Genomic DNA, 21,913 nt, shown 5'->3' with positions numbered 1-21,913 from the left:
GGTGGTTTTCTGTCCATACCTTGAAAATGATGTGCAATGAAGAGGGCGTCGAGCTAGAGTGGTATTCGAAGCAGTCTCCCTGCTGTGCATCGAAGGCCCGGATAATTGTAGTGTTGTGGCGCTGCTTGAACCGCCACAAGTGACGCCAATAAATTGGTTTGGAATTGTAGCAGTTGTATCATTGCTGTTATGAGCTTTCGGATATGCTGGGCCAGCAACTGACTTTCTTGACTTAAAAACTGTTCCTGGGGTACATTGCCCATGATTCAACACACAATAGACACTAATAGAAAACAACGTAAGCAATGGAGCTGTAATCCATGTGGCTAGCCGTGTGGCTAGGGCCTCCCGTCGGATAGACCGTTCGCCTAGTGCAAGTCTTTCGAGTTGAAACCAATTCGGGGACTTGCGGAGACATGGCTTAGCCACAGCCTGGGGGATGTTTCCAGAATGAGATTTTCACTCTGCAGCGGAAGGTAGTTTGGAAGGCAGTTTGGAAGGTAGGAGACGAGGTACTGGCAGAAGTAAAGCTGTGAGTACCGGGCGTGAGTCGTGCTTCGGTAGCTCAGTTGGTAGAGCACTTGCCCGCGAAAGGCAAAGGTCCCGAGTTCGAGTCTCGGTCGGGCACACAGTTTTAATCTGCCAGGAAGTTTCATATCAGCGCACACTCCGCTGCAGAGTGAAAATCTCATTCTGGAAACATCCCCCAGGCTGTGGCTAAGCCATGTCTCCGCAATATCCTTTCTTTCAGGAGTGCTAGTTCTGCAAGGTTCGCAGGAGAGCTTCTGTAAAGTTTGGAAGGTAGGAGACGAGGTACTGGCAGAAGTAAAGCTGTGAGTACCGGGCGTGAGTCGTGCTTCGGTAGCTCAGTTGGTAGAGCACTTGCCCGCGAAAGGCAAAGGTCCCGAGTTCGAGTCTCGGTCGGGCACACAGTTTTAATCTGCCAGGAAGTTTCAGACATAACAACAGTTATGTATAGGATGTTCCAGAAGTGTTGCGACAGACTTCGTGGGGTTGTAGATGGTGTCATTATGAACAAATCGAGGATATGAAGCCGTGACCGGGAATGTCACCGAACGACGCTACAGAGCGTCGAAGTTAGAAGCGCCGGCGCCTGCCATTGACCAGCCCTTCGGCAGCAAAAGTGACTTTGTAGGCTGATGGACAGTAGGCTGAACATCTTGCAGTGTTGTTTGTTATTCAGCGATCGCGATTGATTGCCATGTTCGCCAGGGGAGAAGATGGAGCTAGCAACTGCATAGACAGTCCTTGCTCCTATGAATTCGATGCTCTGTTGCCTCGGTGGATGTCGGTTTCTGACACGGGTTTCCATCTGCAGTTTATTTTGCTCCTAGAAACCCATGAAACCTCCAGATTTTATTTTATAATGCAGGAGAAAAATAAACTGCAGATGGAAACCCATATCTGAAACCATCATTCACCGAGGCAACAGAGTATCGAATTCATAGGAGACTCCATCTTCTCCAATGGCGATCGTGGCAATCAGTCGCGATCGCTGAATAACAAACAACACTGCAAGACGTTCCGCCTACGGCCCGTCAGCGTACAAAGTCGCGTTTGCTGCCTGAGGGCTGGCCTAGTATTGTGCACCGGCGCCTATAAATTTCGATGCTCTGTAGCGTCCTTGAATGACGTTTCTGGACACCGCGTCCTGTGCTTGATTTGTTCCTCAAGACATCCTCTACAACCCCTCGAAATTTGTCGCGACATTTCTGGGATACCCTATAAGACGTTTACTCTAATCAGATCCAAAGTGTAATTCCGTTAGTCCTAGTTCGTAGCCGAGTCCGTTATACTATAGTCATTTACATAGGTTGTGTACTCCCAGGCGTCGTTCACGATCGAGAAGGAGTTGGAATATGAAAGCAGGAAAGAGAAGAGAAGGAAAAATAGTGGGTAGATATGGACAGGGGGAAAGCAATGAAAGATGAAATTTTGCACAGAGCCTAATTTAATCATCATTAACTCCTTTTACAAGAATCATGAAAGAAGGCTGTACCTGACCTGGAGACTCCACAAGGTTTCAGATTAATTAAATAATGGTGCGATAGAGATTTCGGAACTAGATATTAAACCGTAAGACATTTCTAAAAGCAGGTGTGCTGTCTGACAACGATTTATTGATTATGAACTGTGGATAAAAACTGAAGAATTTGCAACATGGTAGGAAATTGAGGAGGTGGGACGGGTCTATGTTGAAAGTACCAGACATTGTTGAGAGTTTCAAGGAGGGCATTAGGCTCTGACTGACTGAAACAGAGGAAAGGAATACATTAGAAGACAAATGGGTAGCTTTGATAGATGAAATAGTGAAGGCAGCAGAGAATCAAATAGGTAAAAAGACAAGGCCTAGCAGAAATCCTTGGTCATCACAAGAGACGTTGAATTTAATTGATGAAAGGAGAAAATGGAAAAATGCAGCAAATGAATCAGGCTAAAGACAATACAAAGGTCTAAAACTTGAAACTGACAGAAAGTGCAAAATGGCTAAGCAGGAATGGGAAGAGGACAAATGCAAGTCTATAAAAGCGTGTTTAAATAGGGCAAGGATAGATACCACCTACAGGAAAATTAAAGAGGCCTTTGGAGAAAATAAAAGTAGCTGTATGAATATCAAGCACTCATTTGGAAAGCCAGTACCAAGCAAAGAAGAGAAACCTCAAAGATGGAAGGAATATGTAGGGAGGCTATACAATGGAAATGATCTTGAAGGAAATATTATAGAAAGAGAAGAGGAAGCAGATGAAGGTGAGAGCGGAGATATAGTGTGAGAAGAATTTGACAGAGCACTGAAAAACCTAAACCGAAACAATGCCGCTATAGTAGACTGCATTCCCTCAGAACTGCTGATATCAATGGGAGAGCCAGCCATGATAAAACTATTTCACGTGGTGTGTAACATACGTTAAACTGGGTAAATACCCTCAAATTTCAAGAAGAAAATAATAGAAAGCAGGTGCTGACAGGTGTGATTATTACTGAACTGTCAGTTTAATAAGTCATGGTTGCGAAAAGCTAACGCGAATTCCTTACAGAGGAATGGAAAAACTAATAGTAGCGGACCTCGGGGAAGACCATTTTGGAGACCGCAAAAATATAGGAACAGGCGAGGCAATATTGACCGTACGATTTACTTACTAGATAGGTTATGCAAGGCCAAACATACGTTTACAGCTTCGATAAACTTAGAGAGCCATTGACATTGTTGAGTGGAATACACTCTTTGAAATGCGGAAGGTAGCAGGACTAAAATAGAGGGAGTGAAAAGCGATATACAACTTTTACAGAATACAAACAGCAGTCGAAGGGCATAAAAGGGAATCAATGGTTGGGAAGGGAGTGAGACAGGGCCGTAGCCTACTCCCGGTTCAAAAAATGGTTCAAATGGCTCTGAGCACTATGCGACTTAACTTCTGAGGTCATCAGTCGCCTAGAACTTAGAACTAATTAAACCTAACTAACCTAAGGACATCACACACATCCATGCCCGAGGCAGGATTCGAACCTGCGACCGTAGCGGTCGCTCGGCTCCAGACTGTAGCGCCTAGAACCGCACGGCCACTCCGGCCAGCCCTACTCCCGGTGTTATTTAGTCAGTACATGGAGCAAGCAGTAAAGGAAGCCAAAGAAAAATTTGGAGAAGGCATTAAAGTTTAGGAAGAAGAGAAGTAAAAACTTTGAGATTTCTGTCGGCAGCAAAGGACTTGGAAATGCAGTTGAACCGAAATGACAGTGTCTTGAAGGGATGATATAAGATGAATATCAACAGAAGCAAAACAAGAGTAATGGAATGTAGTCGAATTAAATCAGGCTTTACTGAGGGGATCAGATTAGGAAACAAGACACTTAAATGTAGATGAGTTCTGTTATTTGAGCAGTTAAATAGCTGGTGATGGCTGAAGTAGAGAGGATGTAAAACGTAGTCCGGCAATGGCATGAAAACTGTTTCTGTAGAAGAGAAATTTGCTAACATTAAATAAATTTCAATGTTAGTATGTCTTTTCTGAAGGCACTTATCTGGAATGAATTCCTCTACGGACGTGAAACACGAACAATAAACAATTTACATAAGAAGAGAATAGATGTTTTGGAAATGTGGTGCTAAAGAATAATACTTAAGATTAGAGAGGTAGATCCTGTAACTAATGAGGAGATGATGAATGGAATCGGCGAGAAAAGACATTTGTGGCATAACTCGGTTAAAAGAAGGGATCGGATGGTAGAACGCATTCTGAGACATCAAGGAATCGCAAGTTTAATATTAGAGGGAAATGTGTGTGCATGGGACGGGGGGATTGCAGAGGGAGAACAAGAGAAGAAAACAGTGAAAAGGTTCAAATGAATGTGGATTACAGTAATTATTTGGAGATGAAGAGGCTTGCATAGGATAGAGTAGTGTGAAGGGCTGCATCAAACAAGGCTTCATTCAGACTGAAGACCACAACAGCATTATATTTGTAGGATCAATTGATAATGACTCTTGAGACACTGTAAGTAGGCGTTTGCACTATACCTACATCTGTCTGCATCTATGCTGTGCAAACCACTGTAAAGTGTATGGCAGAGGGTACTTCCAGATGTACAAGTTATTGGGGTTTTTCTATTCCATTCACAGAGGGTGCGCTAGAAGAATGATTGCTTGAACACCCTTGTGCATGCCATGATCTATTTAATCTTCGATAGGGATAAAAGCTTAAGCAATGAATTAGAATGTGTGCCACGACTGGCCCTTGATCCCAGGTCTCCTGCATACTAGACAGATGTGCTAACCTCAACACCTCCTTACTACTGTGGCTATGACCGCTGCACAGATTACCGTAGTCCATTGGCGTCCTTACCACTGGAGGATAGTCCTTGAAGATGTGGCAGCCACAATGCTTTGGTAGTGTTGTGGCCAGCACATTTGCTTAGTAAATGCCGGCACCGTAGCTCAGCGTGCTTGGTCAGAGGGTTAGCTACCCTCTGTAATAAAGAACTGAGTGAACGGATCAACAAAGAACCTGAACGGCTGTTACTGGACGTCCTCTACGAACAAATTCATCGACCAATATAGAGCAAAATGAGATTAAAAAAAAAGCGTGTTCGGTCAGAGGGTTAGCTGCCCTCTATAATAAATGAGTTAACGGCTCAACACTGAACCTGAACACGTGTCATGGGACATCCGCTCCGAACAAATGCAACGAACAACATCGAACAAAATAAGAACAACAAAAAAAATCAAGCAGGAGACCTGGGTTCTAGGCCTGGTTGTGGCATAAATTTTAATTCATTGCTCAGCTTCAATCTCTTCCGAAGATTAAGTTGAGATCCATATGTCTCCAGGAAAATGAAATTCCATAAGATCAAAAATATAATCTTTTCTTCGTGATCTCTACAAGAGCGATATGTACAGGGTTGTATTATATTCATAAATTTCCCACTTAAAGTCGATTCTAGAAACTTTAGGAGTAGACTTTCACAGGATAGTTTGTGTCTACCTCCAGTGTATGTCAGTTAAGTTATTTCAACATCTCTGTGAAACTTTCCTACGGATCAAATAAATCTATGACGATTTGCGATGCCTTACTCTGTAGACTATATGTTCAACATCACCTGTTAGTTCTATTTGGTACGGTTTCCAGACACTTGGGCAGGATCGGCCACGGCGCGGCGTGCCGAGCTTCACATGTGCAGCGTGTGCGACCGTGGGTGGGCCAATGTCCGACCTGTCACTCGGCTTTGCTCGGTTATTCTCGGAAGTACTCGGTACAGCGCGACGTTTCATTTAGTATTCCGGTGCTGCAGTTTTAGGTCGGCACATCCCTCTGAGTTTGGCAGAATCATGCTGTCAGCGCAGTTCAACTTTCGCTGTTTGTTCCTGGTACCAACGACGCTCACTGATCGAGTGGCTGTTTGCACAAAAACAGTCAATCCCAGAGATCTGTCGTCGCAATCCTTTAAAATGAATGGGAATGGGAGAGGAGAGGGAGAGAATTCTCATTTCGCATAAGCGACAGGTACTGCTATGAAACGAAATTACGATCCCATGCAAAAGAATTTGAAGATTTTGTTGACAGTGAAACAGCAAAAAATTAGAACGATCGACAGATGGGTATCATTTGTCTGTACATAAAAAAGCACTCTGTGCTAAATTTGCAGACTTGGAACACGTGAAGAAATACGTAATACCAATAGTAAAATTGCTGACGTCTCACCCATTATTTCATTCTCAGCTGCAACAGTTTTCAGTAGAAATGAACGAAGAGTATGAAGACTTCATATACGACTGCGAAGTACGTTGGTTAAACATGCCTCGAACGATTTTTCAATTTAAAACTCGATACTGTTGAAGGAATAAAGGAGTGCAGGAACGAAAAGTAGAACACCAGTAACGGAGTGCAGAATTCGCGTTTTAAATGGACTTGACTGCAAGCTGCCCACAGTGCAAGGTAACTTCTTTCTGATTTCATGGGGATGCATTTAAAAAAAATCGCATTGTAGAAGGGACACTTTCAGAGAAAGACAGTCTATAAGTTCACTAGCGTTAAAGAAACCGCGAGGTTTGAGGAATTCATTGTGCTTTTGAAATAATTACAAGGATAGTTTTATAAATATTTTGATGACGCCGTCAATCTTGCATCTGTTTGCGAGACCGTTTGCCGTTTCAGTTGAAAGCGCCCCTGTGCATGTGGACCTGATTGACGTGCGTGGTAATTCCAGTTTTAATGGCAAAACTTTTTGCTGTAAAGCTGTCCAGGATATGTACATTGCTTTTCTCAGGTAGAGTCTTCAAGTCTCCATAATGAGATTGCAAAAGTTCTACAATGTTTCTATTGAATATTCGTGTGAAAGACCTTTTTTAGAGTGCAAAACTGAGTAAGTCACGATTAAGTGGCAACATGAGTGCGAAATTCTGTGAAATGGACTGCGTCTGTCCGTTTGCTGACAGTGAGTACCAGATAAAAATTATATTATGTCTTCAGAGTGCCAGAAAATCCCCAACGCAGCCGGGAATCGAATCCAGGGCCGTAGTACGGCAATCTGTCACACTGGTCACTCAGCTATCGGGGCGGACTAGGCGGTGGAAGAAATATGCAAGCCAGACTGAGCGCTTTGGCACAAGGGCCCGCCCTGCACTTGGGCAGTGTACTAGGACGTTCGCCAAGTGATTTGTATGGCATCTCCTTTGTAGACCGAATGCATTTCGCTAGTATTCTCCCAACCAATCACAGTCTGGCACTTACGACTGAATATGTATGTCTAAGGAACAGACACAGTGTCTTGTATTTTGTGAATACATATTAGTGTCGGTTGCTTCTAATAAATGAAAATTTGTGCCAGACTGGACTCGAACCCAAATTTCTCGCTTTTCTTGAGTGGTAACTGTAACCACATTTTTTTCTTAACCGCCTTTTTAAAAATTTTATTTCGGTCGCCTTAACCACTATTTTTTTATTTTCAGGGTACCAGTATACGATATGTCCATTCAAGATCTGGGAACTTCATCAGATAACAAACAACAGAAATTAACATAAGAGCAAAATGACGACCGCATACCAACGAGAGATGACTTGGTTCACACTGGTCCCTGTCCCTGAAAGTGTGAGTCGGGCACTTCTTCTCAAAAAATATTCCATAGTCCTATCACATGGGTCAGGTTCCGTAAAAAACATCAAACAACAGTTCATCTTCTCATACCCAGCGCTCCCCAGCTGCAGGGAGGATCCATGAAAACACTACCCAAAAAATTGACAAAATACTGAAATCTCAAATGGTATCTTAGAGAGGTATGGCAATCTAAGAAACGCCCAAAATACCACTTCGGCTATCTGAGCACACCCTCCAGTGTCGGTCTAAACGTCCATATGCCACGAAGTCACAATACAAATGCACGCACATTCCTGAAACTAAGTATAGGAAAGCCATTGTTGTTTTCGTATCATCAGTTTAGCCCTGCTTGGATCGATTATGTCATTAATGGCGACAATGTCTGTGTTATGCCAAATCTACATTTATTAAAACACGATGTCCTTCAGACAAACCCTCTGTCGCCATTAATGACACAATCACGTCTGGCGGGGTTAAAGTGACGACACAAAAATAACGTTGCCCTTCCTATGCTTAGTTTCACGAATGTGTGAACATTTAGATTGTGACTATGTGACATATGGAGGTTTGAACCAGCTTTGCGTGCATGCTCGGATAGCCAGATTAGTTAGGTGACCACTCATGACAAGCGGGAAATCCGGGTTCGAGACTTGGTCCGGCACAGATTTTCATTTGCACAAGTAGCTGACGCTACTACGTATACGTAATGTGAATCCGTTTCATGACTTCATTTGTCTTTAACTCTCTATCCAACTTGCTGTGTTCTTCCCACCAAGAAATGCTCAATCCAGTCATAAATCTCACTTGATACCCAAAACGATCGTACTTTCGATAATAAATATATATGTGGTACTGAGTCAAATGTCTTCTGGTAGTAGGGGAACACTGAATCTACCTGATTGCGTTGATCCATGGCTTTCAGGATGTCACGTGAGGAAAGCGTGATCGCTGTTTTCGGAATCCGCTCTTGTTGGCATGTAGAAGGTCTTCCTGTGCAAGATACATTACATTTGAACCCAGAATATGTTCCAAGATTCTACAACAAACAGATGTCAAGGATATTGGACGGTAGCTTTCTGGATCACTTTTGCTGCTCTTTTTGTAGCTGAGTGTGACCTGCAGTTTATTCCAGCCACTGGGCACAGTTTTGTGTTCGAGGGATCTTCGAAATTCGGTATAGAATCTTATAGGGATTCCATCGGACCCTGGAGCTTTGTTCGTTTTTGCGGTTTAGCTGTTTCTCAGTGGCGCTATTTGCAGTAGTACGACGACTAAATTGGGACAATAGTCCTGGGTTTTCCTTAGCAAAACAACGGTGTTTGGCATTCCTGATTTTGTGTTGATAGTCTCAATTTCAGTTTGTGTATCATCTCTAAGAGTCTGGACACTAACTTTGGTACCACTGACAGTCTTAACACGTGACCAGAATTCCTCGGGCTTTTTGAAATATCTTTCGATGAGATTCTGCTACTGTAGTCACTGAAGGCGTCGTGCGTTACCTCTTGACAGTCAGATACGTTTTATTCAGCATCTCTCCATCTATAGCTCTACGCTTAGTTTCACAACTCATTACTCTCTTCTTGACTTCGCGGTCTTTTCGCGAGACGTAAGTTGGAGACGGTAGAATTGTTCTGCAATCAGCTGAAAATACCGGTCCTGTGAATTTTCTCATTAGGGTTTCGTCTTCCCTCCAGTGATTCTCGTCCGGATTCACTAAGTATCTCTGTAATACTTGCGTGTTTATCAAACGTACCGGTGACAAAGCTAGCAGCACGCCTCTGAATTGCTTCCATGTCTTATCTTTTATCCCATGTGTGGGGATCTGAGACACTCAAGCAGTATTCGAGAACGGGTCGCACTAGTGTTCTATACGCATTCTCCTTTGTAGATGAGGTACACTTTCCTAAAATTCTCCAAAAAAACCGAAGTCGACCATTTTCCTTCCTTTTTCTTACAAGCTCGTTCATTTCATGTCGATTGGTTCAAATGGTTCAAATGGCTCTGAGCACTATGGGACTCAACTTCTGTGGTCATTAGTCCCCTAGAACTTAGAACTAGTTAAACCTAACTAACCTAAGGACATCACAAACATCCATGCCCGAGGCAGGATTCGAACCTGCGACCGTAGCGGTCTTGCGGTTCCAGACTGCAGCGCCTTTAACCGCACGGCCACTTCGGCCGGCCATTTCATGTCGCTTTGCAATGTTATGGCTAGATGTCTACGTGACTGAGTCAGGCAGAACGCTACTAGTACTGTATTCGAATATTCAAGGATTGTTTTTCCTACTCGTCTTTACACTTACAGCAAGCTGACATCATCACACCAAATACAAATTCTAAATCATCCTGTACCATTCTACAGTCACTCAAGGACAACACTTCTCTGTACATTACAGCGTCACCATCAAACAGTCGCAGATTGCCATTCACCCTACGCGTCATGTGATTTACGTATTTAGAACAACAATGGTCATATTATATTTCCGTAAGCCATTCCTGACGATACCCTTGTCTCTGTTGAGTTCTTACCTTCAAGGACAACTTACTGGGTTCTGTTGTTTAGAAATTGAACAACAGTGGTCATATCATACTTCCCTGACCCACTCCTAATGATACCATTTCCTCAGACAACTTCTGACCTGAAAGACAACTTATTGGGTTCTATTGCTTAAAAAGTCTTCTAGGAACTCACTCATCTGGGAAACTATTCTGTATGCTCGGACCTTTACGGAAAACGCTTTACGGAAATCTGGGAATACGGAGACTGTTAGCCTTTATCCATGGTTCACAGAATACCATGGGAGAAAGAACAAGTTAAGTTTCGCCTGAGTGATGCTTTTTAAATCTGCATTGTGAACAGAACCTTTCCTGTCTCAAGGAAATTTGTCGTATACAAACTTAGAACATGCTCAAGAATTCTGCAGCAACCCATGTTAAGGATATTGGTCTGCGATTTTGCTGGTCCGTACTTTCACCCTTTTCATGTACGAGAGCCACCTCTTTTTTTCCAGTCACTTGGAACTTTGCGATGGGCGAGAGATTCGCGATAAATGCGAGCTAAGTAAAGGGCCATTACCGAAGAATATTTTCTGTAAAACCGAACTAGTATCCTTTCCGGACCTGACCACTAATTTGTTTTCAACTCTTTCAGCTGCTTCTCTATACTAGGGGTGACGGTTAGTATTCCTTCATAAGGGAGTCTGTGCGACTGTCAAACAACAGTGTGCCAATACGATCCTCCTGCGTGATTGATTTCTTGAACGCGAACTTCAAAAGCTCAGCTTTCTTTACTTTCTTCTATTGCCACACCAAGTTGCCCGACGAATTGTTGGATAAAAATCTTCAACTCACTTGGTGATTTTGTGTAGGACAAGAATTTTCTCAGGTTCTCGGCTGGATGTTGCTGTATGCTTTGCACGTCGATCTTTTTATAGAGCATGTATTTCTACTAACTTTTGACTGTCGACATTTCAGCTTTAATTTCTTGAACGAGAGAGTAGCAATATCTGCTTCCTCAGCATTTCCCGAATTTTGTTATTAAGCGCCGGCCGCTGTGACAGAGCGCTTCAGTCCGGAACCGCGATGCTGCTACGCAGGTTCGAATCCTGCCTCGGGCATGGATGTGTGTGATATCCTTAGGTTAGTTAGTTTTAAGTCGTTCTAAGGCTAGGGGACCGATGACCTCAGATGTTAAGCACCATAGTGCTTAGAGCCATTTGAACAATTTTTTTGTTATTAAGCCAAAGTGGGTCTTTTCTTTCCGCAATCCGCTTACTTGGCACATACATCTCCAGACCGCGACCTGCTGTCGGTTTAAACTTTGGCCAAAATTCCTCTACTTCCATCTTGCTGGAACTAAATGATGTCCATTCATTGTATAAGTAGGATGATAACGACTGCTAATCTGCCACCTCCAGAATAGTCCCCTACACATCTTGGTGGATTTATCATCATTAGTAATCATTGTCGCCGCTATGAACACATCATTATCAGTAATTTCTGTCTCTATAATTACACTGTCGATAAGGTCCGGCCTGTTTGTAGTTACAAGTTCTAAAATATTTCCGTAGCGTGTGGTCATCGAATTAGCTACTCAATACAGCGTCTGCAAAACGTATTCGGAACTACTTCACAGGACTGTGTGTCCGTGCTACCTGCTAGGATCCATAAACGTCCCATTCTATAATCGGTAACTTTAAGTCGTCTCCAACTAATACTGCATGATCAGGGTACTTCCGCGCTGCTGGGCGTAGATCTTCTTTGAATCAGTCTACTGTTTTTGTGTCGTAATTGGGTGGCCTGCAAAAACATCAGATGATTTACTTGAATTCACCTAGGCCAGTTACTTGTGTCCAGCTAGACTTGTGTACAGCTAGACTCAATTTCGGCCTCAATAGGCATACGTGATACATTTGTTGACTGCAATGGACAGCCCCCCCCCCCCCTTCTATGCTGTCTAATCTGAATTTTCGAAATACATTCCATACCTCGTTAAATATTTCGCAGCTTTCTTCTTTGCGTTTAACCCAGCTCTGTTCCGAGAACAATCTGAGAGGTACAACTTTCCTTATTTATTTATTTTATTCGTGTCAGAAGAATTTACGATGTATAAAATAATATGCAATATTTACATGTGTGTATATATACACGGCTATTACAAATGATTGAAGCGATTTCATAAGTTCACTGTAGCTCCATTCACTGACATATGGTCACGACACACTACAGATACGTAGAAAAACTCATAAAGTTTTGTTCGGCTGAAGCCGCACTTCAGGTTTCTGCCGTCAGAGCGCTCGAGAGCGCAGTGAGACAAAATGGCGACAGGAGCCGAGAAAGCATATGTCGTGCTTGAAATGCACTCACATCAGTCAGTCATAACAGTGCAACGACAGTTCAGGACGAAGTTCAACAAAGATCCACCAACTGCTAACTCCATTCGGAGATGGTATGCGCAGTTTAAAGCTTCTGGATGCCTCTGTAAGGGGAAATCAATGGGTCGGCCTGCAGTGAGCGAAGAAACGGTTGAACGCGTGCGGGCAAGTTTCACGCGTAGCCCGCGGAAGTCGACGAATAAAGCAAGCAGGGAGCTAAACGTACTACAGCCGACGGTTTGGAAAATCTTACGGAAAAGGCTAAAGCAGAAGCCTTACCGTTTACAATTGCTACAAGCCCTGACACCCGATGACAAAGTCAAACGCTTTGAATTTTCGGCGCGGTTGCAACAGCTCATGGAAGAGGATGCGTTCAGTGAGAAACTTGTTTTCAGTAATGAAGCAACATTTTTTCTTAATGGTGAAGTGAACAGACACAATGTGCGAATCTGGGCGGTAGAGAATCCTCACGCATTCGTGCAGCAAATTCGCAATTCACCAAAAGTTAACGTGTTTTGTGCAATCTCACGGTTTAAAGTTTACGGCCCCTTTTTCTTCTGCGAAAAAAACGTTACAGGACACGTGTATCTGGACATGCTGGAAAATTGGCTCATGCCACAACTGGAGACCGACAGCGCCGACTTCATCTTTCAACAGGATGGTGCTCCACCGCACTTCCATCATGATGTTCGGCATTTCTTAAACAGGAGATTGGAAAACCGATGGATCGGTCGTGGTGGAGATCATGATCAGCAATTCATGTCATGGCCTCCATGCTCTCCCGACTTAACCCCATGCAATTTCTTTCTGTGGGGTTATGTGAAAGATTCAGTGTTTAAACCTCCTCTACCAAGAAACGTGCCAGAACTGCGAGCTCGCATCAATGATGCTTTCGAACTCATTGATGGGGACATGCTGCGCCGAGTGTGGGAGGAACTTGATTATCGGCTTGATGTCTGCCGAATCACTAAAGGGGCACATATCGAACATTTGTGAATGCCTAAAAAACTTTTTGAGTTTTTGTATGTGTGTGCAAAGCATTGTGAAAATATCTCAAATAATAAAGTTATTGTAGAGCTGTGAAATCGCTTCAATCATTTGTAATAACCCTGTATTTACAAGACAATTATTTACACTTTTGCCGCCCAGAAGATAGCGACCTCTTTTGCATTTGGCGTTGCATGTAGCAGGTCTTCTGTTGTGCATGTTGCTGGACATTGGGTACACTGGAGCAGGTGAAAGGTCGTCTACGTTGCTCCACACTCACAGAGTGGCGGCTCCTCTAGGAAGCCCCATTTAGTCAGATTGCTCTTACATTTCGTGACACCCGAGCGTAGTCTTTTGAGGGACCTCCATGTACTCCAATTCTCTGTGTAGCTGGGTGGTAGTCTTTTCACTTGGTGTAATCCATCCCACAGTACTGGTAAGCCTTGTGTGGTGTCACCGCCAGACACCACACTTGCTAGGTGGTAGCTTTAAATCGGCCGCGGTCCATTAGTACATGTCGGACCCGCGTGTCGCCACTGTCAGTAATTGCAGACCGAGCGCCACCACACGGCAGGTCTAGAGAGACGTACTAGGACTCGTCCCCAGTTGTACGACGACGTTGCTAGCGACTACACTGACGAAGCCTTTCTCTCATTTGCCGAGAGATAGTTAGAATAGCCTTCAGCTAAGTCCATGGCTACGACCTAGCAAGGCGCCATTAACCGTATCTAGAGAGAGTCTCACTTGTATCATCAAGAATGCTGTATACAAATGAAGGATTAAAGTTAAGTATTAAAGAAGCTACGTACTTTTCTTTATAGCATTCATTACGTATCCTGTTTCAGATCTCATGCCAGCCGGCGTGTGTAACGCGTGCATTTTGGCTACTACCGAGTGGCGTGGCTGTCTTGCTACGCCACAACACCTTGCACGCCATAGTTCGATTCGGCGTTGCTGTGTTGCCCCTACTAGAGCCTCGGTAGATCTGAGGAAGCTCTTTCTAGATTTTAGTCGTGGGTTTGCTGGTTGATAGCCATATAGGGGGTGAGCTTCAGAAGTTTCTGATTTTTTCTTCTCACTTTTTGCTGCTACGTCTCAGCGGATGTCGGGGGGTGCAGTTCCCACGAGGCTGTACAGTTTGTCCAGAAGAGTAGGCTTCAGGCACCTGGTGATGATACGACAAGTATCATTAAGAGCGACATCCACTGTTCTGGCATGGCAAGAATTGAACCACACTGGGCTTGCGTATTATCCGGAAAAGTAACACAATGCAAGGTAAGAGGTTCTCAAAGTGTTGGCGTGTGCTCCCTACGTTGTGCCTGTTAGCTTTCTGATGATATTGTTCCAGGCTGCCACTTTTTGCTTGGTATTCAGGCAGTGCCTCTTATATGTTGATGCACGGTCAAGGGTGACCCCTAGGTATTTGGGATACGTACAGTGTTCTAGTGACGTTTCTTCCCAGGTGATTTTGAGGACTCTAGCTGCCTGCCGGTTTTTAATATGGAAAGCGCAAATCTGTGTTTTTCCAGGATTTGGCCTCAACTGGTTTTCCCTGTAGTAAGCTGACAGTTCTCTCAATGCTTTGGACAGATTCTCTTCAACAGTTTCAGAGCAGCGGGCTTGGGCGGTGATAACACAATCATGTGCATAGATGAAGCTCTGTGTTCCTTTAGGTAGTGGTTGATCATTTGTGTAGAAGTCAAACAAAGCTGGGGCAAGAACACTTCCCTGGCGTAATCCGTTTTTCTGTGATCTCCATCTGCTTCTCTTTCCCTGGAATTCAACAAAAAATCTTCTATTTTCAAGGAGATTCCTTATGAAACAGGTTAGCTGGTAGTCTCTAGTGGCATTGTACAGCTTTATAAGAAGTCTTCTATGATTAAGTGTGTCATAAGCTGCTGTTAGATCTATAAATACAGCTCTTGTGATCTCTTCCCTTTCAAAACCATCTTCGACGTGCTGTGTCAGTTTCAACACTTGAGATATGCAGCTCTTTCCCTGTCTGAATCCAGCCTGCTGTGGAATGTATATTGTCTCTAACTTCTCCGTTAGCTGGTGTAGGATGAGTCTTTCAAGAAGTTTATACAGGTAACGTAGGAGAGATATAGGGCGGTAGCTTTTAGGTTCATTTTGGTCCTTGCCTGGCTTGCGGATAGCTACAACTTTGGCTTTCCTCCAGAGTTTAGGAATCTTGCAGGATTGGACACAGTTGTTCATCAGGTCTCTCAGCCATGCTTTTGTTATCGGCCCAGAGTTCTTTATCTTCTCAACTCTTATATCATCAAGGCCTGCCGCTTTCTCATTTTTGCACTTACTCAGAGCGAGATCGCCGGCCGAAGTGGCCGAGCGGTTCTAGGCGCTTGAGTCTGGAACCGCGCGACCGCTACGGTCGCAGGTTCGAATCCGGCCTCGGGCATGGATGTGTGTGATGTCCTTAGGTTAGTTAGGTTTAAGTTGTTCTAAGCTCTAGGGGACTGATGACCTCAGCTGTTAAGTCCCATAGTGCTCAGAGCCATTTGAACGATTTTTGAGAGCGAGAGCCACCTTAATTTGGGTAAATGGTTAAAGCAGAGTATTAGTTTCTTGGTCAGGTCGTCTCTCACATGTCTTCTTACCAGACCTGGTTGAATAAGGTGGATTTCCATTTTGTATGAGCTGGTGTGCAATTTGATCAGCTCGGACATTCGCATGCATATTCGCCTGTAAAGGGTCATTATTCAAGCGTTTTAGAAGCCTCGAGGCCTCGTGACTACTTCTACTCATATCACAGTGTCAGCCCCCAGTAGCTGAGTGGTCAGCGTGACAGACTGTCAATCCTAAGGGCCCGGGTTCGATTTCCGGCTGGTTCGGAGATTTTCTCCACTCAGGTACTGGGTGTTGTGTTGTCCTAATCATCATCATTTCATCCCCATCGACGCGCAAGTCGCCGAAGTGGCGTCAAATCGAAAGACTTGCATCAGGCGAAAGGTCTCCCCGACAGGAGGCTCTAGTCACATGACATTTATTTCATATCACAGTCTTCAAATGGCTCAAATGGCTCAGGCCCAGAAATTTGCAGTCAAAACCATCACAGATGAGAGCCTCTAGTTGGAGAACATCCATTCATCTCCAAACCAAAGCACCCAGATCATGAGCTCTGGTGCATCTCAAGAGCGAGACCTACAACCTTGAACATTTCTGCCAGCTCTCCATGAGAACTGACGATGGCCTCAGAACCCAAGCGATAGGCGTAACTGGTGCAGACTTGAGCCACAACTTGCAGATGACTGCACCCGTGTACCCTCGACAGCTGCAGACAGAGCCTCCTCCACATCTTGGATGAGGTTCCCTCATCAGGCATACCGAGAGCACATTTGATTTCTTTCCGGGCCTGGACGCTATTCCCCCGAGGATCTCCATAACGCGCCTAGCGTTGGAGCTTCTTATAACTAGCAAACTCCTCTTGAAGTGAAGTGTGCCTACTTCGATACTGCTGAAGGTGCCCTTAACGTTGCGCTTCAGCATTTAAAATTAACATTAACTGTAGCCAGTTGCTCCATTTTCGCTCACTGAAGCATTCCACAAACATATTATTTAATTTTCATTCTTCTTAATTATAGCACTTAACAATCTACACTCCTGGAAATTGAAATAAGAACACCGTGAATTCATTGTCCTAGGAAGGGGAAACTTTATTGACACATTCCTGGGGTCAGATACATCACATGATCACACTGACAGAACCACAGGCACATAGACACAGGCAACAGAGCATGCACAATGTCGGCACTAGTACAGTGTATATCCACCTTTCGCAGCAATGCAGGCTGCTATTCTCCCATGGAGACGATCGTAGAGATGCTGGATGTAGTCCTGTGGAACGGCTTGCCATGCCATTTCCACCTGGCGCCTCAGTTGGACCAGCGTTCGTGCTGGACGTGCAGACCGCGTGAGACGACGCTTCATCCAGTCCCAAAGATGCTCAATGGGGGACAGATCCGGAGATCTTGCTGGCCAGGGTAGTTGACTTACACCTTCTAGAGCACGTTGGGTGGCACGGGATACATGCGGACGTGCATTGTCCTGTTGGAACAGCAAGTTCCCTTGCCGGTCTAGGAATGGTAGAACGATGGGTTCGATGACGGTTTGGATGTACCGTGCACTATTCAGTGTCCCCTCGACGATCACCAGTGGTGTACGGCCAGTGTAGGAGATCGCTCCCCACACCATGATGCCGGGTGTTGGCCCTGTGTGCCTCGGTCGTATGCAGTCCTGATTGTGGCGCTCACCTGCACGGCGCCAAACACGCATACGACCATCATTGGCACCAAGGCAGAAGCGACTCTCATCGCTGAAGACGACACGTCTCCATTCGTCCCTCCATTCACGCCTGTCGCGACACCACTGGAGGCGGGCTGCACGATGTTGGGGCGTGAGCGGAAGACGGCCTAACGGTGTGCGGGACCGTAGCCCAGCTTCATGGAGACGGTTGCGAATGGTCCTCGCCGATACCCCAGGAGCAACAGTGTCCCTAATTTGCTGGGAAGTGGCGGTGCGGTCCCCTACGGCACTGCGTAGGATCCTACGGCCTGGCGTGCATCCGTGCGTCGCTGCGGTCCGGTCCCAGGTCGACGGGCACGTGCACCTTCCGCCGACCACTGGCGACAACATCGATGTACTGTGGAGACCTCACGCCCCACGTGTTGAGCAATTCGGCGGTACGTCCACCCGGCCTCCCGCATGCCCACTATACGCCCTCGCTCAAAGTCCGTCAACTGCACATACGGTTCACGTCCACGCTGTCGCGGCATGCTACCAGTGTTAAAGACTGCGATGGAGCTCCGTATAACACGGCAAACTGGCTGACACTGACGGCGGCGGTGCACAAATGCTGCGCAGCTAGCGCCATTCGACGGCCAACATCGCGGTTCCTGGTGTATCCGCTCTGCCGTGCGTGTGATCATTGCTTGTACAGCCCTCTCGTAGTGTCCGGAGCAACTATGGTGGGTCTGACACATCGGTGTCAATTTGTTCTTTTTTCCATTTCCAGGAGTGTATACGAGATTAGGGTGGGTCATTTGAGAGATTTTTTAGTATCTTTGACCTCATGTTGTCTGCGAGTTATAGATGTAAGTGTAGAAATGTATTCCAAACTTAACACCTCTGAGTTTATAAACATTATCACTACAGAAAAGAATACAGAAAGACCTGTTTTCATTTAGACGATGTTTCAGTTAATATATGCAAACATTTGGCTTACATCTCTAAAATGAAAAAAGGATTTTACTCTTTGCATTGGTCCACACTGACTGAGTCACTAGCAATCAGAATGCCTGATCAACTTTGATGGAAACAAATATTTAGAAAGTTCTTAAAATTTTTGTTTTGGGTAGCGGTACCATCACATAAATTGTGAACATGCATCACTTTTGTTATGGTGCATTTAAATAACTTGGTAAGTTCAGCCAAAACGATATACATGGCACACTGCATCACTGATTGCAGCAGAAGGTACGATTTTAATTCGTCAATATCCTTGAGGTAAATGACACAGGGATCCAATGTCTTTTATTTATTCAACAGCAGCAGCAGGAGTAGTAGTAGTAGCCTTTATTCGTCTGTGAATCAATTTTAAAAAGATATGGGACAATGAATTTTTGGTATCGTTCCTTCAATAATTTCTTCCACTATCAATTGTGTGGTTTTAGGTGTTTCCCAGACAGTTTGAATCCATTGTTTGTATTTCACTATATACTCAGAGTCATTGTTTTTATGTTCAAACGTATCTTTCAGCAGTTTTAAACCTCTGTTCCTAGATACTTTCACAGTAATGAAACATACATTCTTATGCTAGCATGTATGCGGACATCAGTTTTATATTCTGATACAGTGTGCATGCACAAGGTGAATGTGAGCATTCTGCACTTAGAAGCGGACACAACTTCGAATGTAACTTCAAAAATTTCGAAAATCCAACAGTAGGCCCATTTTTGTGTACTTAAGCAAATTGCTCAGTAAAAAATGCTTTTGCTTCTGAACTTTTTATCTGTCTACTCGAATGGAACCAGTATTTTACGCTTGGACAAATTCGACTAAATTATTGATCTTCGATAACATCCATAACCATTTGCCTTACGTTTTCCGGAAGCTTCTTTTTGTATTTGGTTTTTGGATGTGTAAGTATACCTTTTGCCACCTTCTTTATTGCTTTTCCCACTCTTTCTGCAACATACATTTTTTCTGTACTCTTTTTAGTAAACCAGACATGAAAAATTCAGGTGAAAGATGTAAATTTTTTCTTGACTATGCCAATTCAATTCTGTATGTATACAGGGTGATCAAAAAGTCAGTATAAATTTAAAAACTGAATAAATCACGGAATAATGTAGATAGAGAGGTACAAATTGACACAAATGCTTGGAATGACATGGGGTTTTATTAGAAAAAAAAAGCAAAGTTCACAAAATGTCCGACAGATGGCGCTGGACAGCAAAACTGCTACCGTGACGGGTGAGAGGTACGCCGATATGTTACAGAATCGCATCATTCCCAGCCTGGCTGATAAACACCTGCTGGAACGTACGATGTTAATGCAGGATGGCGCTCCACTCCATATTGCTAGATGCGTGAAAGATCTCTTGCGCGCGTCGTTGGTTGATGATCGTGTGCTCAGCCGCCACTTTCGTCATGCTTGGACTCCCAGGTCCCCAGACCTCGGTCCGTGCGATTATTGGCATTGGGGTTACCTGAAGTCGCAAGTGTATCGTGATCGACCGACATCTCTAGGGATGCTGAAACACAACATCCGACGGCAATGCCTTACCATAACTCCGGACATGCTTTTCAGTGCTGTTCACAACATTATTCCTCGACTACAGCTATTGTTGAGGAATGATGGTGGACATATTGAGCATTTCGTGTAAAGAACATCATCTTTACTTTGTCTTACTTTGTTATGCTAATTATTGCTATTTTGATCAGATGAAGCGCCAGCTGTCTGACATTTTTTGAACGTTTGTATTTTTTTGGTTCTAATAAAACCCCACGTTATTCCAAGCATGTGTGTCAATTTGTAGCTCTCTATCTACATTATTCCGTGATTTACTCAGTTTTCAAATTCATACTGACTTTTTGATCACCCGGTGTATGAAATCACTGCTACGTTTTACAAGATTTTTTTAGGAAACTGCTCTAAACGCAGTTTGCTTACTTTTCAACCTTAAATATGAAATCGTTGCACCGAGAAGTGTCAGAAGACTCCACAAACATGATTTCTTCGGCAGGTAATTCCTGTACTGTCTTTCTCTTTTGTGTTTCCTTTGGTGTCATCGCTCAAAATTTATCACCAAAGAGTGATTCACTATATTGACCGCTCATGATCCCATGTGCGCAGTCCTGTGACAGGAAGTACGGCGAGCGGAGACTTCAGCAACAGCGAGGAGCAGTGGGCGTGGCTGCGAGACGTCCGCCGCCAATTGCGAGCCGACTCCGCAGCTATGGATCCCGTGGCAGAACTGCGCATGCCGTCCACAAAACGCAGCGTCTCGCCCTTGCGTGAGTATCAAGTCGATGAACAAAGCAACGTACTCATTGGCACTCTGCTCAAGCTAGCAAACAACTTTCCACAATGATAATCTAACACAATGGCTGTCTTGTGTCGGATGAGAATATGCTTTAGTTCTATCTTTTTCACTGTTGCTCACTTTCGACTGTGTAACCATTTTTAGGTATACAGTACAAAAGTTTTACTACAGTTTCAGATCCACGCAAAATAGCACATTCTTTCAGTGCTTTGGCTTTAAATTAATTTTGAAATACGGTGCACAATATTTGGACTGAAACTTCCTGGCAGATTAAAACTGTGTGCCCGACTGAGACTCGAACTCGGGACCTTTGCCTTTCTCATTCTGGAAACATCCCCCAGGCTGTGGCTAAGCCATGTCTCCGCAATATCCTTTCTTTCAGGAGTGCTAGTTCTGCAAGGTTCGCAGGAGAGCTTCTTTAAAGTTTGGAAGATAGGAGACGAGGTACTGCCAGAAGTAAAGCTGTGAGTACCGGGCGTGAGTCGTGCTTCGGTAGCTCAGATGGTAGAGCACTTGCCCGCGAAAGGCAAAGGTCCCGAGTTCGAGTCTCGGTTGGGCACACAGTTTTAATCTGCCAGGAAGTTTCATATCAGCGCACACTCCGCTGCAGAGTGAAAATCTCATTCTGGAAACATCCCCCAGGCTGTGGCTAAGCCATGTCTCCGCAATATCCTTTCTTTCAGGAGTGCTAGTTCTGCAAGGTTCGCAGGAGAGCTTCTGTAAAGTTTGGAAGGTAGGAGACGAGGTACTGGCAGAAGTAAAGCTGTGAGTACCGGGTGTGAGTCGTGCTTCGGTAGCTCAGATGGTAGAGCACTTGCCCGCGAAAGGCAAAGGTCCCGAGTTCGAGTCTCGGTTGGGCACACAGAGTTAATCTGCCAGAAA

At 44.5% G+C, this 21,913-nt stretch overlaps 1 protein-coding gene across 1 annotated transcript in view; it reads left to right on the top strand.

The window, feature by feature from the left end:
• The window catches only part of LOC126175814 (uncharacterized), a 73,479-nt gene that overhangs the window by 10,147 nt on the left and 41,419 nt on the right, over positions 1-21,913 (top strand). The window contains exon 2 of the mRNA XM_049922804.1: positions 20,842-21,002. Within this exon, the coding sequence (XP_049778761.1) occupies positions 20,842-21,002 (161 nt within the window). The remainder of the gene's footprint in view (positions 1-20,841; positions 21,003-21,913) is intronic.

Source organism: Schistocerca cancellata, chromosome 3 (assembly GCF_023864275.1).
Source record: "Schistocerca cancellata isolate TAMUIC-IGC-003103 chromosome 3, iqSchCanc2.1, whole genome shotgun sequence".
NCBI classification, from domain to species: domain Eukaryota; kingdom Metazoa; phylum Arthropoda; class Insecta; order Orthoptera; family Acrididae; genus Schistocerca; species Schistocerca cancellata.
This window is presented reverse-complemented; position numbering and strand designations above follow the sequence as displayed.